Source organism: Rhincodon typus, chromosome 7, assembly GCF_021869965.1.
Source record: "Rhincodon typus isolate 14 chromosome 7, sRhiTyp1.1, whole genome shotgun sequence".
In the NCBI taxonomy this organism is placed as follows: Eukaryota; Metazoa; Chordata; class Chondrichthyes; order Orectolobiformes; family Rhincodontidae; genus Rhincodon; species Rhincodon typus.
Window position 1 is genome coordinate 44,029,040 of NC_063338.1, and position 27,558 is coordinate 44,056,597.

The 27,558-nt window shown below is 39.8% G+C and overlaps 1 protein-coding gene across 1 annotated transcript in view; it reads left to right on the top strand.

The window, feature by feature from the left end:
* The window catches only part of dnah9l (dynein, axonemal, heavy polypeptide 9 like), a 365,602-nt gene that overhangs the window by 104,919 nt on the left and 233,125 nt on the right, over positions 1–27,558 (top strand). Inside the window, exons 29-35 of the mRNA XM_048599208.1 lie at positions 3,679–3,831; positions 4,938–5,171; positions 5,907–6,038; positions 11,827–11,987; positions 18,196–18,352; positions 24,500–24,645; positions 24,735–24,851. Of these exons, the coding sequence (XP_048455165.1) occupies positions 3,679–3,831; positions 4,938–5,171; positions 5,907–6,038; positions 11,827–11,987; positions 18,196–18,352; positions 24,500–24,645; positions 24,735–24,851 (1,100 nt within the window). The remainder of the gene's footprint in view (positions 1–3,678; positions 3,832–4,937; positions 5,172–5,906; positions 6,039–11,826; positions 11,988–18,195; positions 18,353–24,499; positions 24,646–24,734; positions 24,852–27,558) is intronic.

Sequence of the window (27,558 nt, forward strand, 5' to 3'; positions counted from 1 at the left end):
AGAAAAGTAGAATATTTTTTGAAGAGGCATTGAACTTTTGAATTGAACACACAACGTTATTTTGCAGGTTCAGCAAGTAATTAGCAAGGCAAATGGTATGATGGCCTTCATTACAATGTGATTGAATATATGACCAAGGGCATCTTGATATCATTTTATAAAGCTTTGGTGAGTCTTCACACGGAGGACAGGGTATAGTTTGGGTCCATAGCTAAGGTTTACTTGTTTCAGAGGCATAACAGTGAAAAGTTCAGTGCAGTGGTTCCTTGTATGATAAGGGTTTGTTGTGACAGAGATTGTGTAAATTGGGCCTATACTTTCTGGATTTTACAAAAATAAGAAGTGATATTAAAGGCAGGATAGACACTATGAGGTTGCATCCTTTGGCATAGGAATCTAGAACATGAGCACAGTCCCATGATAAGGAAGTATTTCTTTAGCACCATGATGAGGAAGAATTATCTCACTCAGTGTTGTGAATCTTTGGAATTCTCAACTCCAAGGATCTTCCAAGTTTTCATTCAATGAACATACTTAAGGCTGAGATGTACTGAATTTTGATCTCTCAGGAAATCGAAGGATTTGGGGAGTGGGCAGTGCCCACTTGAAGCCCTATTGAATAGCTCAACAGGCTGGAAGGCTGTATGATCTGTTCCTAGTCCTATTTCTAATGCACTCATGTAATGTGCATCTCATCATGTAACATCCTACAGATTGCTACTGCTGCTACTATATTGACTGAGATATTTATTTGTGTTGGTTTTGGGTGCAGGTATGTCATATGATATTCCTTCCTTGGCGTGTTCACCCTTCTCCAACATTTTGGCCCCCTGCTATACTCCAGCAATTCCTGTGGAAGGTGAAAGATATTGATTGAAATTAAAAACTGGAAGAGATTTAGAGACCGGAGTATACATTGCTTGATGTTTTGATGTTATGGTGACAGAAGTTCAGAATGCAATGTGCTCATAGGATTTGGAAATCTCTGGCTAGGGCAGCATTTACAGCCATTATGCAATTGCACAGGAGAAGGTGGCGATTATTCTAGCACAGTCCTGATTTGTGACTTGTAGATGATGAACAATCTTTGGGGAGTCAGGAGGTTAATTACTCACCACAGAATTCTGAATCACAGTTGTAGCTAAAGTGACCATGACTGATCCAATTTTGTTTTGGTCAGTGGTAACCCCCAGGACATAGTTAGAACTGAATATCACACTGCTACTATCATCAGACATGTTTAAAATCCCATTTCTTCACCAGTTACTCCCAGTGGAGGGTGACTGAGAGATGGGTGTCAGATGGCACAAAATGAAGGTGAGTATCGGTGCTCATAGTTCAGTTGATGTTTGAGTTGCCTTGGAGGAAGAAAGGAATGAAGCTGTGCAATAGGTGTTGCTCTGAAGAGTATAGATCAGTAAAATGCTGAGGAAGTCAGAACATGGTGGTTGGTGCCTGAATGTGATGTGCCGCTCACCTGCAATGATCTAATGAGATTACTGACTCTTTGGTAGCACTGTATCCATGTCCTTGGCACCAAATTTCTCCTGCTATCTACAGGTACCTTCAAAATTTCTAACATGTGAACATCACCTTTGGGGGTGAGTCAGAGAACCCAGAGTGGTGGGTAGGAAGTAACCAGACTTTCCATGTCTTCCTTCCTTCCTTCCTTTTACTAAACTCCAACCTTCAACAGTGTTATTAGATGCAACCAGTTTGAACCCTGCCGGCGTCTGCTAGCTTGAGAAATTTTCACTGCTAGATTTGGTTGTCAGCAAATCAGTACTCTGCTCAGGAAAACCAGAAGTAGAATGCTAATGCTGTGTTTGAGGAAACATCCCCAAAAAGCCTGCTGACAGAACAAGTGGGCTCCTAACCCACCGTCAGCCCTTCTGCTACAAGAGAACTTGTAATAAAATTCTGGTCATGATATCCATAAAGGGAATTGACTGAGAATGAGAAACATAATGGAATATTTACAGTAAACCTGTGAGATTTGCTGAACTATATAATATATCAGTTGAATGGAAACTCTAGAAAAGTTATTTCTAAAAGAAGATTGAATTTTTAAAATAAATAACAGATTGAGTTTTGTTTCCTTGAAGATTCTTAGCCAACTTCGTTACAGAGTTGATTTCATGCTAGGGTAACGTTCCAACGACACCAGTTTCCCTGTAGTATCTCAACCATCTGGCCAAAAGTTTAGTGTGAACATTAAATCCAGGATTCCCATTCTCAAAGCAGATAATGCAGAGTTGTGAAAATTCCCAGCTTAGTGCACCCACCTTGAAAGAAACTACTCCAAGAGGCTAGATCTCTGTTGTGTGAGGCCAGAGGGAGCATGATGGAATCAGGCCCATCACCTTCTGGGAACTGTCTCAGCAGCGGTTGTGTGCTAAGCTGGGCTGGTTAAAGGGCCCATTTCTTTGCTTTGCAATTTTTTTTCAATTTGTTATAAAAATAGCTAGACCGTCAGCCCTCACACCCCTGCCCCTTCTCCCTGAAAACATTCATTCCCATGCCCCTTCCTAGCCAACTGATATACTCACCCACCTTCCATGGCCCCCAACCATGCTGGCCTGTGTGCCTCTAGCTAAACCTTTGGACCGTGATAGCCTCCATGTTACCATTTGTCTCTGTACCCACCCTCCATGGTCACTCATTCTTTTATTGTCAACTTAGACTCCTCTAACCCCATCTAGGCCCCATAAAAGCCTTGTGCAACTCATGGACCTAGATAAACCTCCCTCACCCCCATGGACCCTATTGAAACTGAGCTGAATTCTTTAACCTACTGTCAATCAAAGCAGTCCAGCAGAGGCTGTTTGTAGCTCTTGGTGATTGCTGCAGTCTGTTTCTTTCTCTTTAGGTGCAGTAAATATGTGACCTGCTTGGTTTAGCATGTTAGAGGAAAACCACTTACTGGTCTAACCAGCAGAGGCTCTTGTATTGAACAAGCAGCAGCTTATGCATGTTGGCAATGAGTTGCAGGTTGATATGAGAGCATTATTATGGTGACTATGATGAGGATTTGAAGTTAGGCTTCACTGTTCGAAGATCCTAAGATGTTCTCACAAGTCCATATGATGTATTTTTAGTGGGCGGTGCTTATGGCTCTCCTCAGTATTAATCTTTCCAAACCCATATGCAACAACCTTCACTGATTCCTAATAAAACAATGCCATGATTTAAGCATTCTCAATTTTTGTTTTTGACATCCTCCATAACCTCATTCCCTTCTGTTAATGAAGTGTCCTTCAATCCTTCAACCCTTTGAAATCTCTGCGCTCCTCAAAAAACCAACCACTACCACCACTACTAACCACCGCTATTGGTGGTCTTGCCTTCAGTTGCTTATTCTGTAGGAGTCTAAGTCATGACATTACCTCCCCAAATCTTTATGCCTGTCTTCCATGTTCCTCCTTCATGACGTTCCATAAAACCCAACATTTTAATCAGCGTTTGGTCATCTGTCTTAATATCTCCTTATCTAGATTTGGTGTCACATTTTGCTTTATAATGCTATTGTCAAGCACTTTGGGGCATTTCAATTTCATTAAAGGTGGGATGGATATTCATACAACTTGTGTCATAAGAGGCTCTAAGTGGAAGAAAAAAATAAAATAAACCTTAAATGATGAATTTGTTACTTTTAAAACATTCATAATCTCTCAACAGGTGACAAAACATTTGCTTAAGCTGTTTGATAATTTAGCTGATTTAAAATTTGAAAATAATGACAAGCATGGTGACACATGTAATGCAGTGGGAATGTACAGTAGAGAAGGAGAATATGTGCAGCTTTCAACACCCTGTTTTTGTGAAGGACAGGTGGGTTTTTACTTGTTTGCATTCTATATGGTAATACGTTTGAAAATCTGAATGATGTAAGACAGTTTGACATTGGTTGAAATTAATTTTGGAATGGATTCCAAATTATTGGAAGGGGTTTTTTTGTCTCTGCATATATCAAAGAAAAAAAAATATGGAAGAAAACAAAATAATTTGTCAAACAACTAAGTGATTAAATTTGAAAATCTGAAAATTTTTCTTTAAATAACAATGCATTGTATGCCTCCCTATAGGTTTTAATCTTTTGAATAAATTTATCACATAAGAATGGTTTCTTCTGCATCTCGGAGTCAGTCCATTAAAGTATTTCACTTTGGCATTGGCTTTCAGCATGTGTTAAAGAAAGATCTATTGTGGGAAATGCCAAAATATGACAGTTGTGCTCAGATCTTTGCAGTTGCAGAGAAGGATAGGCAATTAATAAAACAGATGGAATATTGGACTTTAAAAATAGAGGAACGAGTGCAAAAACCCAAAGGTTATGCCAAACATCAAATCTTTAGTAAAGGTGTAGGCCACTTAGTCTCATGAACCTGTACACTCCAATTCGATGAGAATATGAATGTACATGCCTACTTTTGTCCCATAACCTCTTAATTTTAAATCTGAGATTCATTGATAATTATAAGTTGACTCAGCATCAACTGCCATTTTCACAGAAAAGATCTTCTAATTTCTACCACCCTCTATTTGCTTACAAATGTTGATCCTGAAAGGCCAAGCTCTTAATTATTAGTCTGTATCCTTTATCCTTTAGTCCCAGATTCCCCAATCAGTATAAATAGATTCTTTCTGTTTACCTTATTAATTCCACTTAAATATTTTGTAAACTTCAGTTAAGTCACCTTAACTTTCTAAAATACATTGAATGCATCCTCAGTTTGTGCAATATCTGTTGGTAATTTACCCTTTTCAGTCGAGGTTTAATTTTGGTGAATCTGTATTATGCTTTTTCAAGAGCCAAACTATCATGTCCGGAGTGTGGTGCCTCAATCTGAACATGGTGCTGCAATTGTGGTCTAACCAAGGTTTTATATAGAAAAGAAAAAGAACTATGTTCTGAATGGTCTTTGCTTCATTACTAGGCTGAATGTTGGCTGCATAATCTTGAGGAGACGATGCGAACAACAGTGCAACATGAAATCATGGAAGCAGTTGCAGCGTATGAAGAGAAGCCGAGAGATCAGTGGTTGTTCGATTACCCGGCACAAGTGGCCTTGACTGGCACTCAGATTTGGTGGACCACAGATGTTGGAATTGCTTTTGAACGTCTGGAAGAAGGCTTTGAAACAGCTTTAAAAGATTACAACAAAAAACAAGTGAGTTGTCTTTAAAACAAGTTTCCTAATTAAATCTGCAAAGACTGATATCTTGAGTGGTAATATTTTCGTTAAATTACAGAATTTAGACCATTCTGATTTAATTCTACTTTTACTTGCCCATTGTACAGTGTAGTAGAATTGCAGTAAAGCACAAAACACTGAGAATTTCCTCAGCGATTCTCTTAATTGGTCATTGTAACTCACCAAGAAACCTGTTTATACAATTTATCTGGGAATTCCTTGATTATCTGTCTAAGCTATGGTAGCTGATCAGGAGAATTCAAAGAAATGTCTGACAGTTGTGTTGGACAGCTTGTGATTGCTACTTTTCACTCACAGCAGGCCACCAGTTCCTATAATTCCTTCTCATTACTACAAGCTGACCAATGATTAACGTATGCAGTTATTATTTTTAGATTGCAAGTTTGTTGAGAATACATTGAGCTCTGAAACAATTCCATCCATATTTTTTCTTCTTTAATGTTCTTGCAATAATCTTCATAATGTGCAAAGTATAAGATAGAATGAATAAGATTGAACAAATTTGCATTCCTCACTATCCATTAATTTTGCTTCAGATGGTCAATATGCACAATTTTTATATTTTAGTTAATACATTACAGGGGATGCCTTGCAAGTATAATGCTTTCTAGAATAAGTAATCAATGTATGACATATAGTGTACTGTACCCTATCTTTTTGAGTAGTCAAATATAATTATTTTTATTGCAGATTGCTCAGCTAAATGTTCTTATAAACATGCTACTAGGGGAGCTCACCCATGGTGATCGTCAGAAGATTATGACAATCTGTACAATTGATGTACATGCCAGAGATGTTGTAGCAAAGCTCATAGCACAGAAGGTAATTTGTTGTAGCAATTACCCTAATGCATTCTTAAAAGCATAAAATAAACATAATTTCCCTGTAAAGGGGCTGCTCAGTTGTCCTGGAAAGAAATGACAATGTTTTGATGTAGTCACTTGGGTCTTTTCCAGTGATATGTTACATAATTACATTTACTAGCTAAAGTACAAGATTGACTTTCTAGTATTTAGTCTAAATTTCTTATCATTTTGACTGTATTTCTTTAAGGTGATTGCAGTTTTTTTTGTTTTCCTAGTCAAGGTTTACTCAAGTACCACTGAACTGGTTTTACGTTCTGCATTACTCAATACCCATTTTAGATATTGCACTCTCTTGATATTTTTACTAAAAAAAATTGATCTCCAATCTCTGTTACCACAATATTTATGCTAGAGTGTTTCAAAATGATCTTGAAGATCTTTCTGTTGTTGAATAAATGAACCCTATGTTAATTGCATTCCATCCATTAATAATTCTGTCATGTACAGAGCAACAGTTAAGTTTTTTTTTAATTCATTCATGGGATAAGAGCGTCGCTGGCTAGGCAGCATTTATTGCCCAGAGGGCAGTTAAGAGTCAATCATATTGTTGTGAGTTAGGAATCACATGGAGGCCAGACCAGTTAAGGATGTTAGTTGAACCAGATGGGTTTTTCCAACAATCAACAATGGTCATCATTAGACTCTTAATTCCAGATATATATTGAATTCAGTATCCACCATCTACCTTGGCGGGATTTGAACCCGGGTCCCCAGAACGTTATCTGGGTCTCCGGATTAACAGTCCAGTGATAATACCACTAGGCCATCGCCTCCCCATGAAGACATTTATTGTGTATGAGTTATTTGGAGCTGAAAAAAAATCAGTTTCTTTTATTGATGCATTATTCCTATCCTACTCGGAGTTCTAATGTAGAGTTTTACCAGGCTATTCCATACCTAGTTTTCAAAAGCCAGAGGCATTCGTTGTTGGAGTCAGACAAAGTGCATGTTACACCAAACCATGGGTAGAATCGTGAAAAGATTTGAGATTGATGTGTAATTTTGAAAATACTCTTTTCCCGGAAGTGATCACCACAGAAAATAATGTCCTTTCAGGGTAAATGTTAAAATGAGTAAATGTTAAAAACATCATTTATTATTATGTTTTATTTATTATTATTGTTATTTATTATATGACAGGAGGGGATGGAAAGCAAATAAAACTAGTCTTCAATCATAGAATCCCTACAGTGTGGAAACAGGCCATTCGGCCTGACAAGTCCACACTGACCCTCTGAAGAGCATCTCACCCAGATCCAGTTGACCATGTCTAACCCACCTAATCTAAACATCCCTGGGCACTATGGACAATTTAGCATGGCCAATCCACCGTTGCACAACTTTAGACTGTGGGAGGAAACTTGAGCACCCGGAGGAAACCGATGCACACACAGGGAGAATGTGCAAACTCCACGCAGTCACCTGAGGATGGAATCAAACCCGGGTCCCTGACACTCTGAAGCAGCAGTGCTAACCATTGAGCCACGGTGCCACCTTTTCTATGGCTCTATATTTCTACACCTTGTTAACTTATTTTGCAAGAATTTTAAAATCAGGTTTGGTGAGTTCAGAGCATTTTAGGAATGCAGAGTGGTGGCTGTCTTAATTAATAATAGTATTAGTGAAATTTGAGAGTGATGAACTAAGTTCAAGAAAACAAGATATGGAAAAATTTTGGGTAAAAATGATAAAAGCAAGTCACTTGTGAGAACAGTTTCCAGCCTGCCTTATAGTAACCACATCGTAGGTGGAGATAAAGAAAGAAATGATAAAAGCTTGTCAGAGAGACTGGCGATAATTATGGGAGACTTCAATCTGCATATAGCCTTGAAAAGTTGGATGGGCAAAAGGTAGCATAGGTGAGTTGTTTGTAGAATATTTCCAGGACAGTTTCTTAGAACAGCATGTTCTGGAGCTTAAACAGAAGTAGCTGGAAAAGCTGAGCAGGTCTGGCAGCATCTGAGAAGAAAAAAATCAAAGTTAACATTTCAGAACAAGAAGGGTCACTGGACCTGAAATGTTAACTCTGATTTTTTTTCTTCACAGATGCTGCCAGACCTGCTCAGCTTTTCCAGCTACTTCTGTTTTTGTTCCTGATTTACAGCATCTGCAGTTCTTTGGTTTATATGTTCTGGAGCTTACCAGGGAGCAGGGTATTCTTGAATGGCATTCTGCAATGAGATAGGATTAATTATAATCTCATAGGGAATGCACTCCTGGGTAGTAGTAGCCTTTAACATGATTGAATTTTATGTTTAGTTTGAGAGAGAGCAGTGGGTCTGAGATTATTTTTAAAATTTTAAAGGGAATTATGAGAGCCATGAAAGCAGAGCTGGCTAAATTGATTTGACAAATTAGTTTAAAGGATAGGTAAATAGAGATGCAGTACTGACAGTTAAGGGGATATTTCAGAATACATGGAATAGATACTTTCCAGCGATTAAGAAAAATTCCATGGAATGGATCCATCATCAGATTAACTAAAAGGATAAATGGATAGTTATAGAGTCATACAGCATGGAAACAGGCCCTTGGTCCAACTCATCCATGCCGATCAAGTTTCCAAAACTAGACCAGCTCCACTTGCCTGCGTTTGGCCCAAATCCCTCTAAACCCTTCCTATTCATGTCCATGTCCATGTCCATGTCCAACGTCTGTTAAACGTTGTAACTGTATCAACATCTACGACTTCCTCTGGCAGTTTGTTCCACGTACAAACTACCTGCAAAGCTAAGTGGTACACAGGCGATTAGACAGAACATAGAAAACAGTAAATAATGACCAAAAAGTTAGGAAAGAGGGAAAATTTAGAGTGAAAAGCTAGCCAGAAATGTTAAAACAGATAGTAAGAGTCTTTTATAAATATTTAAAGAAGAAAGAGTTAACAAACTGAAGGTTGGTCCTTCAAAAAGTGAGACTGGAGAAATAATAATGGAAAATAAGAAAATGGCAGATGAATTGAGCAGTTATTTTGCATCAGACTTGACCATAGAGGATATAAGTAATATACCAGAAGCTATGATAGATCACGAAATGAAAGTGAGGGAGGAACGGTGACTCAGTGGTTAGCACTGCTGCCTCAGCGCCAGGGACCCAGGTTCAATTCTGCCCTCGGGCGACTGTCTGTGTGGAGTTTGCACATTCTCCCCGTGTCTGCGTGGGTTTCCTCTCACAGTCCAAAGATGTGCAGCTTAGGTGGATTGGCCATGCTAAATTGCCCGTAGTGTTCAGGGATGTGTAGCTTAGGTGGATTATAAGGGGATGGGTCTAGGTGGGATGCTGTGAGGGTCGGTGTAGACTTGTTGGGCCGAAGGGCCTGTTTCCACACTGTGTAGGGATTCTATGTGAAATGTGAAAACTTCGGGGAAAATCACAGTTGCCTCTGGTTGGATATAGTCATTACCTCACATAGTATGTTGTGAACGTTTCTTGTTTCAGTCCAAACCTGGACATTGTGCAAGTCATGTTGCATTTGCTGCAAAAATGAGAGATGTCATGGTCATTTGGGGGACTTGGGATTCCCAACAACTTCTGATGTTTTTCCTCGAGCAAAGAAACTCACTGTCATGGAAAAATTCTGGTCTCTAGTATCAGTGTAAAAACATCAATGCAATAGTGTCCATTAGCACGTTGAATCATGGAGATGTGCAGAATGGAAACAGACCTTTCAGTCCAACTTGTCCATGCTGACCAGATGTCCTAAATAAATCTAGTCCCCTTTGCCAGCATTTGGCCAATATCCCTCTAAACCCTTTCTAATTCATATACCCATCCAGATCCCTTTTAAATGTTGTAATTGTACCAGCCTCCACCACTTCCTCTGGCTCCTCATTCCACACACGCACCACCCTCTGCATGAAAAAGTTGCCTCTTAGGTCCCAATTAAGTCTTTCCCCTCTCACTTTAAACCTACGTCCGCTAGTTTTGGACTCCCCCCACCGTAGGGAAAAGACCTTGTCTTTTTACCCTATCCATGCCCCTCATGATTTTTTAAACCTCTATCAGGTCACCCCTTAAACTCCGATGCTCCAGGGAAAATAGCCCCAGCCTATTCAGCCTCTCCCTATAGCTCAAATCCTCCAACCCTGCCAACATCTTTGTAAATCTTTTCTGAGCCCTTTCAAATTTCACAACATCTTTCCTATAACAGAATTCCACGCAGTATTCCAAAAGTGGCTTAACCAAAGTCCTGTACAGCTGCAACATGACTTCCCAACTCCTATACTCAATGCACTGACCAATAAAGGCAAGTGTACCAAAAGCTGCCTTCACTACCCTATCTACCTGTGACTCCACTTCCAAGGAACTATGAACCTGCACTCCAAGGTCTTTTTGTTCAACAACACTCTGTAGGACGTTACCGTTAAGTGTACAAGTCCTGCCTGATTTGCCTTTCCAAAATGTAGCATGTCATGTTTATCTAAATGAAACTCCATCTGCCCCTCATCCCGACATGATGAAAGTGGTGTACTGTTGTGAATTTCTCAAATAAAAGACATTGGGCTGAAACGCACTTTTTTTGGCTGAGTGTGAGCTATGTTGAGTTTGGTGGAATGATTCTCACTGCAAGGTCGAGTGAGTTGGCTTGCTATGTTTTGCCAAAGTCACCATGATAATTGGGGTTTCAGGCCACATAGTCAACATCATGTCTGATTTTAACCCCATCTCACCACACAATTTGCCACTCACCGGAGATCCTGAAAATGACTGACATTCCTAGTGCCAGCACCATATTTAAAAGGCTGTTGTGGACCACACAATCGCCATCAGTCTGGAGCTTCCCAATACGGTTCCGGATATTTGCTGTGGACATGGCGCACAAGGGGAAATCAATGCCCCGCTTTGCGGTCCTACTGAGTAGGGTGGTGTGCAGGCAGGAATTACTTTTCCTCCAGTGGAAGTCACGACCCTGCACCATGCCAGTCAGGTCCAAGTTTGCCACCCAGGCTACAGCAGTCCCAGTCATCTAGAGGAGTGCCCAGCACTGTAAAAAGGAGATCAATGTCTTTCTCCACTCCACTATTTTCTCTCTGATATCTCTCATTTCCTAAATTTCTACTTTTGCGCCCATTTCACCCCAAGGCTCATGTTCTACCACTCTCACTATGCCTGCAATATCTTCCCTCACTGGCTCTCATTACTGTTCTACACTACTAGCCATACACACTTCACTGCCTCACCACCCACTCAGGACACCTCCCCACCTGCACCAACAGGTCAGAATTGTTTTAGCCCAGTGTCCAACATAGAAATTTTTTGATGTAAATGGTGAGTTGTACCCACTCAAGTTTTTCTGATGGCTAGTTTTATGGTGAGTTTAAGATTAAAACCTTAGTTAAGTGGGCTGTTGAGAAGGCGTTTAACAAGGAAAAAGAGTGTCACTTGGGAACTATCCAGGCAAGAGGCTATAGTTGCCTATCCAGAGTCTTGTCACACCACAAAGTAAACAAGATATGGCAAGATGAATTCGACATTGAGATGGGCCTTGCTGAACATCTCGCCATTGCCCACATTGCACTAAGCGTGATTAGATTCTGCTCAATGCCTTTCTCAAAAGATGAGCGTTTTAATTCAGGTTTATTTACTTTACAAATAATATGATATTTACATTTACTCACATCCATAGGGTGTAAAAGATGTAAAACAAAAATATCTTTTAAAATAGAGATGAAAACACTTTGTTCAGGCATTTTATTTACTTTTATTTATTTATTTTATGTTTCAATGTTAATTTTTTTTGCTAGGCCACTAAAGGTCAAGCATTTGCCTGGCTATCACAACTGCGTCACAGATGGGATGATCATCATCGGCAGTGTTTCATTAATATCTGTGATGCCCAGTTTCAATATTCATATGAGTACCTTGGTAATATGTCTCGGTTGGTAATTACACCTCTGACTGACAGGTAGGGCCTGTTTTGATCCATTTACTTGTTTGAAGTAATCTAATAATTTAACATCTGTGAAGCTAGATCTGTACTCTCTTGCTTAATGGCAATGCACTTGTGCAATTTATCATTTTCAAATACTTTTAAAAAATGCTTTTATACATTTCTCCTCATACATTATAAGGTGTCTTATCAGTTTGAGCACTGACCACCTCAGCTGTCTGATGTAAAGCCATTATCATCCTGAGATATGCAACAATAATGAAAATGTGGGTTGTACCTCCCTAATCCAGCAACATTAGGACTGGGCCTTTGCTGTACCAGAGAATATGCCAGATCACAGAATGATTACGGTATGGAATGAGATCATTCAGCCCATCTACACGGCTCTCCAAATGAACATTTTGGCTTACTGCCACTCTCCTGCCTTTTCCCTGTAACCCTGTACATTGTCTCCATTTAAATAAATTTCCACCACCCTCTTGATTGTCTCAGTTGAACCTGCATTCACCACACTTCCTAGGCAGAGCATTCCATTACCTAACTACTCTCGATGTGAAAATATTTTTTCCTCATGGTGCATCTGCCAGGAACCATTCTTGTAAGACCCCTTCTGCACTCTAATGCTTTTACATCGTTCCTATAATGTGGACCCAGAATTGTGCACAGTGCTTCGGCTGAGAACCACACAAGCTCAAATGTCAGTGTCAAAACAATTAGTACTAAAGTGAGAAACTTGCATTTGACTGATGGTCAGTGGCTGAAGTCCTAATGAAACTTTTTAAGCCATCAAAAATGTTAAGTATATTCCACGCACATTGAGAATAATCTCCATCAAGTTGTCCTGTTTTGTGGCTTCACCAGGTTGTCTTCTAATTTTTATGTATGCCTGGTGCTACTCATGGCATTCCTTCCTGCGCTCCCACACTCCCATTGAACCAAGGTTGATCTCCTGACTTGATGGTAATGGTTGAGTGGGGGATGTTCCAGGCCATGAGGGTGCAGATTGTGCTGGAGTACAGTTCTGCTGTAGATGGCCCACAGCACCTCTCGGGCACCCAGTTTTGAATTGCTAGATCTATGCGAAGTCTGTCACAATTTACACAGTGCCACAGAACTCGATTGAGGTTATTCTCAATGTGAACTTCCGTAAAGTTGTGTAGCAATTTTGTTGCAGTCACTGAGATATGATTGGAGAAGGCTAGGACTGGCAGCTTGACATTACAGTGTATAGAATGTTCAGATGGGATTTTTGGGGGAATGTAAAAGAGGTGGGGAAACGCATTATTGATAGAGGAAACCATCACTGCATTAATGAGGGAAGATGTTCAAGATATCTCTTCGAATTAGGCTATCTGGGCAGAGCTTAGAAATAAAAAAGGATGATCACTTTGCTGGGATTATAAAACAGATGCTGAACAGTCGGGGAGAGGGAGGAGTAGATATGTAGGCAAATTACAGTAAGGTGAGAGAGGAACAGGGTTATAGTTGTAGGGGATTTCAACTTTGCTAACATTTACTGAGAACACCTTAAATCAGAAGGATTTGACGGAGTGGAATTTTTAAAGTTCTGCAAGGATAGTATTTTGTGCCGATACAAAGTCTTACTAGAGATGGGACTGTTTTAGAATTAATCCTAGGTCAAGTGGTTGAAGTTTCAGTGGGTGCAAATTTAAAGTCATTATGGAAAGGGTTAAGGGTTTGCAGAAGTCATGTTTCTAAATTGGGGGTGGGGAGTGGTGGTGAGACCAATTTCAATATCACCAGACAGGATCTGGCAAACGTAGACTGGGAGCAGCTACTTGCAGGTAAGTCTACATTTGCAAAGTGGGATTCTTTTCAACCTAGTATAGTGAGAATTCGGGGCCAGCGTGCTGTAGCAAGAGTGAAGGGCAAAGACAGCAAGTCCAGGGAACCCTGGAAGACAAGGGATATTCAAGAGTTTGATAAAGAAAAAGAAGGAAGCATGTGTCAGGTACAGCGTACTAAAAACAGGAAAGACCTTTCAAAAGTACTGAGAGTATGGGAGCTCGCTTAAAATGAAATAAGGAGGGGGACGCAAAATATCTTTGGCATATTAGATTAAGGAAAACCCCAAGGCCTTTTTATTAGTATATTAAGAGTAAGAGAATTACCAGGGAAAGAGTGGGACCTATTAGAGACCAAAGGAGCAGCCTGTGAGTGGAGCCAGAGGATGAGAGTGAGATCTTAAATGTGTTCACAGAAGAGAAAGTCATTGTACCCAGAAATTTCAGTTGGGATTGTGAGTTTCTAGAACATGTTAAGATTAATGATGAGGTATTAGATGTTTTAGTGGGTGTAAGTATGCAAAAGTCTCAAGATCTGATGAGATGTATCCCAGGTTGCTATGAGATGTAAGGGAGGAAATTGGTGGGGCCCGAGCAGCTATATGTAATACTTCACTGGCTACAGGTGAAGTACCAGATGTTTGGAGGATAGTTATTATGGTTCTTTTGTTCAAGAAGGGCAGCAGGAGTAGGTCAGGTAATTACAGATCAGTTACATTGACATCAGTGGTAGGGAAATTATTGGAAAAAATTCTCAGGGACAGGATTAATTAAAACTTGGAAAGGCAAGGATTGATTCGGGATAGTCAGCACAGATTTGTTAGATGATCCTTACTGACTAATTTAACTGAGTTTTTTGAAAGATGACTAAATATTATTGATGGGGGTAGTGCCGTTGATATGCTTTACATGAACTTCAGTGTAAGGCCTTTGTCAATTCCCCATATGGAGGCTGGTCCAGAAGATAAAAGCCCATGGGATCCAAGGCAAGTTGGAAAACTGGATCCAGAATTGGCTTACAAATAGTAGGCAAGGGATGATGGTGCCCTTTGTGATTGGAAGCCTTTGACCAGCGGTGTACCGCAGGGATTATGCTGGGACGGTTGCTGTTTGTTATCTACATTAATGACTTGGACGTGAATATAGAAGATATAATTAGTAATTTTGAAGATGCCATGAGAATTGGTGTGCTGTTGATATTGAGGATGGTCTCAGGCTGCAGTCTAATATTGATCAGCTAGTAAATTGGGCAGAGCAATGGCAGATAGAATTTAGTCCTGTTAAGTGCAAGGTGATGCATTTTGGGAGGTCTAATAGGGAAGAATATACACAATGACTGGTAGATTCTTAGGGAGTACTGAGGAACAAAGGGATCTTGGTGTACAAGTTCATAGATCCCTGAAGGTGTCAGCACAGGTAGACGGGGATTGAAGAAGGCATATGGGATGCTTTTCTTCATTAGTCAGGGCATAGAATATAGGAGCAAGGAAAGTCTTCTTACAACATTGGTTAGGCCACAGATGGAATACTATGTATACCTCTGGTTGCCATACTATTGGAATGGCATGATTTTACTGGAGAGGGTGCAGAGGAGATTCATCAGGATGTTGCCTGGGATGAAGAGTCTCAGTTATGGGGAGAGGCTAGATAGGCTGGGTTTGTCTTCTCGGAGCAGAGGCTGAGGGGAGATCCAATTGAGGTACACAAAATTATCAAAGGCGTAGATAGTGTAGTTCCCCATGGCAGACATGTCAAAGACCAGAGAGCACAGGTTTACTATGAGGAGTAAGTGGTTTAAAGGAGATCTAAGGGAAAATATTTTCACCCAGAGGGTGGTAGAAGTGTGGAATGTGTGACTGAGAGGGTGGTGGAGACAGGTTGTCTCACAACATTTAAGCATCATCTGGATGAGCACTTAAAATAGCAGGGCATAGTAGGCTATGGACCACATGAGTAAATGGAATTAGGGTAGTTTGGTGTTTGTTGAATGTCATAGACATGGTGGGCAGAAGGGCCTGCTTCTATGTTGTGTGACTCTCTATGACCATAGGTCTCCAAACAGTCAATGGGCATTTGAAGAGCAGATATGTAGACAATTTACTAAGGCATGTAAAAATAATGATAGGATAATTATATTAGGAGATTTCAACAATCCCAAAATTGAGATAATCATGATATAAAGGGTTCGGGGCCGTTGCAGATTTCTTGAAATGTATAAGAGAGCTTTTTATGACAACATGTAGACGGATCTACAAGGGACAATGCAGTACTCGACCTAATTTTGGGGAATGAAGCCAAACAGATGTTTGAGGTGACAGTGGTGGAGCATTTTAGTGACAATAACCACAACACTGTGCTTTTGGTGTTTGTCTTCTTTTTAAAAGTTAGTCTGCAGCAAAGGGTTTTGGATTGTAGGAGGCATATTTTATTAAAATAAGGTAGGATGTAGCCAAAACAGACTGGGAAACAATACTTAGGGGTAAATCTACAGCAAAACAGTGGTAACCGTTCAAAAAGGAACTGGGACAGTGCAGGCCCAATGTGTTCCCTTTATTATGAAACATAGGAGCAACAAGCTTAGAGAACTGTGGATATCTTGGAATATTCAGGACTGGACTAAAAGGAAAAGCGATGTATGCAGATACATAGGGAGCAAACAATGGAGGCCCTAGAGTAGTGTAGGAAGCCGTCTACCACCACCCTGTCACTGCACCAATTTTGGATCCAAGTTAGCAAGCTAAACTGGATCCTTTTGAGTTTTTACCTTCTTTATCAGTTTAAGACCTTGTCAAAAACCCTGCTGAAATCCATAATAAACTACATCAACTGCACTATCCTCATTAACAGACTTGGCCACCTCCTTGAAATATTCCACCAAATTTGATAGGCATGACTTCTCTCTGACAAATCCATGTTGACCACCTTTGATCAAACCTTTCCTCTCTAAGTGGAGATTAATTTTTTCTTTCACAATTTTCTCCAATAATATCCTGACGACTAATTTTAGACCCACCTGGTCTATAGTTCCCTGGTATGTCTCTATTACCCTTCTCATAAAGTGCAACCACATTTAACTGTCCCCTATTCCCCTTTACTGTGGCTAGAGATGACCTAAAAATTTGGGTCAAGGACCCTGTAATTTCCTCCCTCGTCTTCCACAGCAACCTGGGATATGAGTTATCCTCACCTGGGGATTTGTCCACTTTTTGAAACTCTGCCAAAGCCTCCATTACCTCCTAATATCAATCTCCTCAAGGACTTCACAGTTCATTTTCTTGAATCCTGTTCTTGCATCCTCCTCCTCCTGAGTAAAAACAGATGTGAAGTATCCATTCAACACTCTACCAATGTTCTCTGGCTTGATGCACAGATTGTACCTCAACTGCTTTCTGTGATAACAAATTCCACATGCTTACCATGCTCCTGGTGAAGAAATTTATCTTTGACTTAGTCCTGAATGGTTTATCCTTAGACAGTGACCCCGAGTTTTGGACTGCTCTGTCATTGGTAACAGCGATCCGACATCTACCCTCATTCTTCTGGACTCCAGGAAATATAATTTTAACAGATTCAACGTCTCTTGTTATGTCAGTCCTGCCAGTCCAGGAAATGGTCGGGTAAACCTTTGCTGCATTCCTTCTTGATGTACTTGTGGGTAGTAGTGGCAATTTCTCCATTCCTTTACTGCTGGGTCAAAATCCTGCGACTCCTTTCCGAACAGCACTGTGCTGTCCCTACACCCCGAAGGCTGCAGCAGTTTGAGAATGCAGTTCACGACCACCTTCTCCTGGACAATTAGGGATGAGGAATAAATACTGGCATCGTCAGTGACGACACCACCCCCACCTCCTCCCCCCCGACCTTGTCCCTGTAAACAAACATGAAAATAATGTTTCTGAGCTCAACAAACAAACCCTCTTCAGAGAATCTAATTGTTTCCAACATTTTAAGGTTGTTATCTTCATTTGTCTCCACAAATTCTATTCCATGTATTGATTACTTGTGGTAAGTGCCTTGACATCAGTTCAGAATTTGCCTTTTGTTGTTCTAAGTTGATGCCTCACCTCCCATCACAGTTTATTCTGTGGTTTCGAAGGTTGCCTATTTTTTAATGTTTATCTCTAATTCTGTACTATAGTTACCTTCTTGCAAGGATGAAACTCCATCCAAAAGTCCTGTTGTTTTCTTGTTTGAATGCTGAAGATCAGTTTAATAGCTTTTCTCTGCACCTGTTCAAGGCTTAAATAACTCCTCCACATCCAATGATCGGGACCAACCACTGCAAGTGTAGTCAGACCACAGAATTATAGTGTTCAACCATGTTATCCTCTGATTTGCATAGTTCTGTTCTGCCCTACAGGTCAGCATTGCATTTACTCAATTGTTAGCTGTTAATTATGATTTTAATTGTTCCGCAGATGTTATATTACCTTAACCCAATCTTTGCATTTGACAATGAGTGGAGCACCATCAGGACCTGCTGGGACAGGTAAAACTGAGACCACTAAAGACTTGGGACGGTCTTTGGGCATTATGGTCTATGTTTTCAACTGCTCAGAACAGATGGATTACAAGGTAACACTATACTTTTCTACATTATAATCATGAAAGTAATTAATTTGTGAGTTGAATGCAGCGAGTTAGATTTATTGAGAAATTGTCCTTTGATTTTAAAAAACAAAGTTCTGATCAGTCTTGTCTGAGTTAAAGAGGATGAGTCAGCTGTCATTTCTGTTCTTGGTATGTCATGCTGAAAGTTCCACTGCATGGAACTTGAGTACAGACTGTCTTAGGCTTGACTGTAATGCTACCTAACTGTCAAATTGTCTGTCAGCACTGACTCTTTAGGCCATTTCTGAATTCAGACCCCAGCAGTAGGTGGATGGGAAATAACTGACAAAAGAAATCCTTTTTAGAACCATTATCATCACTGGTTTATAAAGTAATCAGTCTTTATTCAATTCACTCATGGGATGTGGGCACTACTGGTTGGCCAGCATTTATTGTGCCTCCCTAGTTGCCCTTGAGAAGGTAATGGTGAGCTGCCTTTTTGAACTGCTGTAGGTAGACTTACAATGCTGTTAGGGAGGAAGTTCCAGAATTTTGACCCAACATATTAATTGACTTGTTAAATAAGTTGTATTTTCAAAACCACTTTTTTCTTATTTAATATTACGGTTGACTTAGGGTTATGTTGGCAATAAATAAATAATTAAATGAAATTTCCATTTAACGAATAGATTTTTTGATTTAAGGGTAGTTACTGGTATCAGGGTAATGCAAATTGTCATAGTAGTCCTGAACAAAAAAAATTACTACATCAGCTAAATAGCATTCCTCCAATATACAGACCATGGGGAGGAGCATGGTAGACATTGGCAAAAATTTGATGGTTGCATATCAGCTGCATATTATAAGCTCCAGTAAATTTTCAATTTGCTATCGTCTGTCATCGACCTCAGCAAAGTTGAAAATTACCCTAATAATTCTTAATCTTGTGTTCCTTGGTAAGTCTTCATCTCCAGCTTCAGCTTTGGTCCAGCTCATTTTTACTACTTGAAAACTAAAATAATTGATCGGTTAAGCTTATGTAATGCTCACATTCAAATAAGAACGTAAGGGCGTAAGAATCAGGCGCAAATGTAGACCATACTGCCCTCAGAGCCTCCTCTTCCATTCCATACAATCATGGCTGATCTTCTGCTTTAACTCCACTTTCCTGTCAGCAACTCGTACTTCTTGATTTTCTGAGAAACAAAATCTCAGCCTTAAGTATATTCAAAAACAGAACATCCACAGCCCTCTGGAATAGAAAATTCAAAAGATTTGCAGTATTTTGTGTAAATAAGTTTCTCCTCATCTCAGTCCAAAATTATCCTGGAATTGTGCCCCCATAATCTATATTCCTTGGCTGGGGGAAACAACCTGTTGTGCCTCCACAGTCAGACCTTTAATAACTTGTATGTTTCAATGAAATCATCTCTCATTCTTCTAAACTACAGGAAATTGACAAAATTTACTCAGTGTTTTCTAGGACAAGCCTCTCATCCCAGGAATCAATCTGGTGAGCCTTCACTGCACTGCTCCCAGAGCAAATATGGCCTTTCTTTAAATGTGGAGGTTGAAACTGCGCATAGCTCTCCAGGTGTAGTCTCCAATTCACCAAGACTTCTTTAATCTTGAAATTCAGACCATTTGAAATAAAGGCCAGCACGCCATTTGCCTACCTAATTTCTCTCAGTACCTGCATGCTAACTTTCTGACCCAAATCTCTCTGAATATCAAGTTTCACGAGTTTAAAAAAATTCTGTCTTTTAATTCTTACTACCAAGGTGAATAACCTCTTACTTCCTCATGTTATTTTTAAACTGCCACTTTGCTGCCAACTCACTTAATCTTACCACTTTTTTTTATAGCTTAGATATATTAATCTTGTCTCTTTAAGTTATTAATGTAGAATCTAAATAGGTTAGGCTAAGCACTGATTCTTCCAGTACTTCACTAGCTATTAGATGGTACATTGGCTGGCACTGCTGCCTCAGCGCCAGGGACCCCAAGTTTGATTCCACCCTGTCTGTATGGTGTTTGTACCTTCTCACAGTGATTGCGTGGATTTTTGTCTGATGCTCTGGCTTGCTCCCACAATCCAAAGATGTACAGGTTAGGTGGATTGACCATGCTAAATTGCCCCAGAGTGTCCAGTAATGTGCAGGCTAGGTGGATTAACCATGGGAAATGCAAGAATAGGGTGGGTCTTGATGGAATGCTCTTCAGAAGGTGCTGAACGGCTCTTTCTGCACTGTAGGGATTCTATGATTCTGTAGTCTGCCAAGATTAAACTGTCCTTTTTATCCCTACACTTTCCTTTCTGTCCATTAGCCAAACCTCTATCCATGCTAATATTCTAACCATGTGTATTGATCTTTTGTATACAACCTTATTAAATGTCTTTTGAAAATCCAAGTACACTACATCTACTGGTTTTCCTTTATCTACCCTAGTGGTCACATCATTAAAAACCTAAGTTTGTCAAACACAATTGCCCCTTCGTAAAATAATTTGACTTTTGCTGGTCATAATATGATTTACTAAATGCATTCTTAAGACTTCAGCTGAACAGATTTTGCCAGCCACCTTGACATGTCTGTCTGCTGTGAGGCAGTGCTGCACTGTCAGAGATGCCTTTGGGATGAGACATTAAACCAAGGCCGCAGTTGTCTGCTGAGGTAGTAGAAACGATGTCCTGGCCAATATTTATGTCGCAAGTAATACAGAAATCACAGTTATGTGGTATTTATCACGTTGTTATTTGTGGAATTTTGCTGTATGCAATTTAACTGCCATTTCTTCTACGTTATGCCTATGCCTCAGAAATGTACTTCGTTACCTGCAAAAAAAAAGTTTCGATGTTTTGTGGATGTGAAAAGTAATATAAAATTTCAGTTGTTTTTCTTTCTTTTCCTGATGACTGATGTCTGAATAACCGGTCTGTAGTTCCCTGTTCTTTCTTTCCCCTTTTTCTTGAAATATGGTGTTAAGTTTGCTAGGTTATAATCTGTTGAGATCATTTGAGACACTAAGGGATTTTTGGAAATCATTAGCTATCCATTCACCATCTCCATGGTTACCTCTTGTAGAATCCTAGAATGTATATCACTGGGTTCTGGATGTTTGTCAACTTTTAGCCACTTAAATTTCTGATATTTTCTCTCTGACGTTAAATACCTTAAATTCCTCACACACATTTATGTCTTTGGTATATTTATTTTGGTATATAATTTGTGTCTTCTACTGTGAAAATAATTACAAAATATTTGTTCAATGTTTTTGCCATTTCTCATTCCTCATAATAATTTCCTGCTCCTAGCTGTAGGGACAAATTTATTATTTTAACTACTTGCTTTCTTTTCATAGTCGTGTAAAAAGCAGTTACAATCTGTTTTAATATTCCTGACTAGTTTGCTGTCATTCTATTTTTCCCTTTTTATTACATTTTGTGGCACTTCACTGCTTTCTATAGCACTCCAAACATCAGAGTAACTATTTTTCTTTGCAATGTTTCTTCTTCTAAACTAATACTGTCCTTAACTTTCCCTAATAAAGCATTATTAGATCTTTCTTGCTGAGTTGTTTTAACAGAAGGTATTGCTGTTGAACATGTTGCATAATTTCTTTCACCGTTTTCCAAATTTTAATTACTGTCATCCCTTTATAGTCTAGTTATCCAATTAACTCCAGTCAGGTCTCCTCTTGTAGCTGTATAACTAGCTTTGTTTAAGTTTTCTGTTTGGTTCTGAAGTAGGTAGCTTTCAGACTTTACAATAAATTCCATTGTATTAAGGTCACTTTTTCCAGTGAATCTTTTTTCTGTGAAATTGTTAATTAATCCTGCCTCATTGCACAAAGCTAGTTCGAACAGCAACTGTATCCCTGATTTAATTCTACAAGAAGTTGGGCAGAATTTTAATACTTGTGACACGATGAATGTTCATTGGCTAGAGAACACCACCTCTAGGATTCTAATGTGATTTAAGTCATATTGGGCAACCGATTGCCTTCCAGCAGAGGTCCTGCAAAATGGATCTTCTCCCTCTGAGAGCTACCAGTCAATATCAGAGGCTGGCAATTCTCCAGTAACAGCAATGCCACTGGGAACCACTACTAGTACTGCAGGAAGTCCAAGAAGGAGAATCCTGACTGGACTCCTGAAATACAGGCAGACAGGTCCCAACGAAGAGGGGAGGCTGCGTTGGTATAAGAGGCATCAGGACATCATCCTGCAGGACCACTCCTTGCTGCCAGTTTGGCCTTCTGTTGGGGCCAACAAAGAGAGAGGTACTCATACTAGAAAACAAGTGTGGGCTGAGGTGCTTTGGGGGCCACTGATGGATCTCAATTGGCATTAAGGTAGAGAAGATGTTGTCAATGCTTCCCATCCTCGAGGAAGCAGTCAGAAAGTTTGTGACCCTGCCCTCTCCTCAACCCATCTGCCACTCAGTCAGCTCCTGGGAGCAGTTCAGTTAATTGCATTGTCTCAGCAAGCTATTGCAACAGTATTTTATAAATTCATCATCAAACTCTTGTTGCTAATTTATCATTCTTTATGGTGATTGATGTCCTGCATAATTCTTAGTGACTTTATTCCAAGCTCTAATTATTTCTTTGTTTTGACAATGGTATAACTGCTGTTATTCAACTTGTAAACCAACATTACTTGCACTTTCAAATACTAATATTTAGCAGTTCCATCGAGGTATACAGTCATTTGATTTTAAATTAACTGTATTTTGATATGACCAACTTTTGAAAGCTACCTAGATCCAAAGAAAAAATCTCGAATTGATGACAAAGTGACTGTAATTGGCAGAATCTCATTTTTTGTTTTAGGCTTGTTTAATGAGTGAGGCTTGGTCTGAATGAATTGAAATTTGAGCAATCTTAAAGGATTATGCAAAGTAAGAATTTAAATTGCTTTTACTGTGACTGTCATCTTTGTAGAGCTCCTTAATTTTATTTCTGTAATTGTTCAGGCAGTTGCTGTCAAATCTAGGTACAAAAGTAACAGATACAAGCAGGAAGTCCACTTTGATAAAAAGACTTTCCATCGTGCCTTTCTTGATGCCCCAATGTGGATTACAACCAATTAAGTGCTTTTGTAGTGTAGTCAGTGTTTAAACATAGGAAATGGTGTATCTCTTGCCAATATACTTGAACAGAAAGTCATTGCTATTGACGTCATCATTACGTACCCACAAGACAGTAGAACAGGATATTGGAACTGGAGCTATCAGGTTGTATACCCATTGTTGCTGCAGCTCTTTGGCTGCCCCTTCCTTCTCTCCCCTCGCCGTCCTCCTCCACTCCCCCTCGTTGTCCCTTCCTCTGCTCCTTTCATCTCATGTACCCCTCTCCCTTCACTACATGCGTGCTTTCACCTTGCCACCCTGCGCACACTTTCTGTATTAGTGGTTTAATAATTTTATATCCTGTCCCTAAACAGGCAAATTGAAATCAAATCACAAAGCATATTTTTGATTTTAAAAATGTTGCCTTTCAAGGGCAGGTGCAGTGAGTACCCGCCACCACCACCGCGCCCCCCCCCCCCCCCCCCAAAAAAAAGTTATGTTGGTGGCAAGCATTCGCTCTTGCTGCATCAAAATCCTGCAATTCCCTCCCAAATGGCATTGTGGGGCTACCTGCAGTACATGGACTGCTGAGGTTCAAGAAGGCAGATCACCACCACCTTCTTATGGTGTAGCTAGGCATGGGTAATAAATGATCCCATGAGTGAATAAAAAAGAGGCCTGCACAATGTATCACAGGTGATTTATGTACAGCAAGCTTCCACAAATATGACAAGCATTTGTTGAGACAGTAAGGAAAAAAAGACCTAACCTCCTCTTTCTTCGAAGAAGTACCATGACATTTTATTTTTGTACCAGCCAAGACCACATTTGGGCTTCCTTTTAATTTCTCATGCAAAAGCACACCATTTCCTCAGTATGACATTGGAGTATTAACTTAGATTTTTGTGTCCAAGTCTCTGAAGTGAGGCTTGAACCCACCACCTTTTCTCTAAGGCAAAGAGTCATTGCACCCCCTGTGTTGAACTCTCTGGATGTGTTCCTTGCTTGTGTCTATGGCCACCTCTGAAAATATTGTATGTATTGTAATTTGAGTGTGATTGTTGTCATTGTTTAAACATGTTTTATACAATATTAGTCCATAGGAAATATATATAAAGGTCTTGCACAAACAGGAGTGTGGGGATGCTTTGATGAATTCAATCGTATTTCAGTGGAAGTTCTTTCAGTTGTAGCTGTACAAGTCAAGACCATTCAAGATGCAATTAGAAACAAGAAAAAGCGGTATGTTTTTTTAAAAAAAATAGATATATCTATCTAACTGATAATTCTTTGATCTCAAATTTGTACTAATGTATGTTTTGAATCAATAGATTTTATTTTCTAGGAGAAAGTATTGAACTGAAACCTTCTGTAGGTATTTTCATTACCCTAAATCCTGGATATGCAGGGAGAACAGAACTTCCTGAAAACTTGAAAGCCCTGTTCAGGTGTGTACATATGATTGAGATATTAAGTGTAATGTTTCCATAATAACTGTTACCCTTAATTTCTGAAATCCTATCATATATTACTGGGCAATAGAACAGTGACTGAGAAGGCTTTGACCTCATGTCTGATAATTCACTTCTCCGATAACTGACCAAGAAATCTTTCATTGCAGCAAGAAACATTGTTATTAAGTGTGTGAGCTCAAGTATATATCCTACAGCATATATTTATTAGGCTGTTATAGAATCCACAAATCTGCTTGCAGTATGTTGAACATGAAAGTTCCATGTTCAGGAATGGACAAAATTAAACGGTTGCCATGGTGATTGGTACACCTGATTACAGTGACTGAGCCGTCCAGATCCACTTTCATGCCAAACAAGTCAAGAGAAATTTCCCACCTCTCAGAGCTGCCTGTCAATCAGAGGCTGACAGCTATCTCGTATTAGCAGTATTGATTTTAGGGGGTTACATTTAGAGTTACCTAATATAGGCAATGAATGATTTATAGCAATTTTCTGATAGTTTGAAAAGCAGCAGTTTAGGTCATTGGTCAAAGAAAGAAATTGGCAGCCCATCACAGATGAGAACACTTCACTGATCCCAGAGCTGTTGTGTAGACTGGAGGAGTAGAAGCATTGTCCTTTTATGAAGCTGTGGTCATATGTCCTTTTGTGGGGTCTCTGATAGGCTTTGTTGGTGTTGGTACCAACAGTTTTTGTTCTTCACTCGGGCTGAAGTAGGGGAATTCCTATTATCATCTCAGGGGAAGGAGTTCTAGAGATATACAGCACAGAAACAGACCCTTTGGTCCAACCAGTCCATGCCGAACATAATCCCAAACTAAACTAGTCCCACCTGCCTGCTCCCGGCCCATATCCCTCCAAACCTTTCATGATCATATATCTGTCCAAATGTCTTTTAATTGTACCCACATCCACCACTTCCTCAGGAAGTTCATTCCAAACGTGAACCGCCCTCTGTGTAAAAAAAAAAAATTTGCCTGTCGTGACTTTTTAAAATCTCTCTCCTCTTACCTTTAAAGATGTGCCCTGTAGTCCTGAAATCCCCCATCTAGCGAAAAGACAACTACCATTAACTCTATCTATACCTCTCATTATTTTATAAGCTTCTATCAGGTCGCCTCTAAATCACCTACATTCCAGTGAAAAAAAAACCAGCCTATTGCGCGTTTCTTCATAACAAACCTTCCACATCTGGCAAAATCCTGGTGAATCTCTTCTGAACCCTCTCCAGCTTGATGATATCCTTCTTATTACAGGGTGACCAGAACTGGACACTGTGTTCCAAAACAGGGATTCATTAGATCAGGTCCCTGGGTTTTATCGGCCTTTATATTCTTTAAGACCTTCCAAACTTCCTTTTATGTCATGTGAACTGCTTTAAAAACATTGAAGTTTATTTCTCAGCACTGTCCAGACTACATTTCTTTCTACAAAGTAAAAACTAATGCGAAATATTCATTTAGTCTCTCCCCTCTCCTGTGGTTCAACACAAAAAGACAACCTCCTTGATCTTTAAGAAGCCCTACCCTCTCTTTAGTAACCCTTTTGCTCTTAATATATTTGTAGAATCTCTTTGGATTATCGTTAACCTTATCTGCCAATGCTATCTTATATCCCCTCTTTTCCTTCCTTATTTCTTTCTTAAGAATGCCCCTACACTCTTCATATTGATTAAGACATTCAATTGAACCAAGTTATCTATGTCTAAAGTAAGATTCTGTTTTATTCTTGACTACAGCACCAATATCTTTATTCATCCATTGTTCCTTAATCTTACCAGCCTTATCCTTCACTCTAACGGGAACATAATGTCCCTGAATCCTTGTCATCACACTCTTAGACACCTCCCACTTGTCAGATGTCCTTTTAACAACAGTATATTCCAATCAACTTTTGCAAGTTCTTGCCTTATACCATGGTGTTGCCCTTCTTCTTGGATCATCTTGCCCGTTACTCCCTTCCTGTCCCTGTTAATATTCCTTATTTTGGGGGCTGATCATCAGTGCCAAATCAAACCTTTGTCTAACCCCTCTTGGCCAGTGGCCATGGGATAGCTTCAGCATACAACCATAACGTCAGAAGATTATTGTCCCCTTGCCTGCTTTCATCTGAGGGTTAGTTTGCTTGCTTTCTCAGAACAAATACTTATTTTTGAAAACAACACACTGCTAAACTGGTGCATTTAGTGCCAGACAAGTTGTTGTTGCCAATTCAATAAGCATGATGACCTCCATGTTCCTTGTAATTCTGTCCATTGTTTTCATATGCTAAAGTTTTTGAAAAGTTAAGTACTGCTGTAATAGCTGTTAAATCTCATGCTATACAGTAAATGCAAGGACATTTCAGTTTTTAAAGGGACGCTGATATCCAACAATGCCATGGGGAGTGGTGTACACCGTTGATACTGCAGACAGCTAAGGCAGCAGGATCAAGAGGGGAGGAAGGTGAGCTAGTCTCACCAGGTTGGATTAGGAAGACCATGGAACAGGGAGGGGCAGGTGGGGATCTTCACCCATGGGAGACCATTATTCTCTCTGGGGGACATGGGCTGCCAAAATAGGAGCACCATTCTCCATACCCACCAAGCAAACTGTGGTGGGCTGCTCAGTATGGTGTGGCAGCTGTCAGATGAATACTGAATGAGGCTCTGAAGCAGCACGAACATGGCCATCTTTGACCT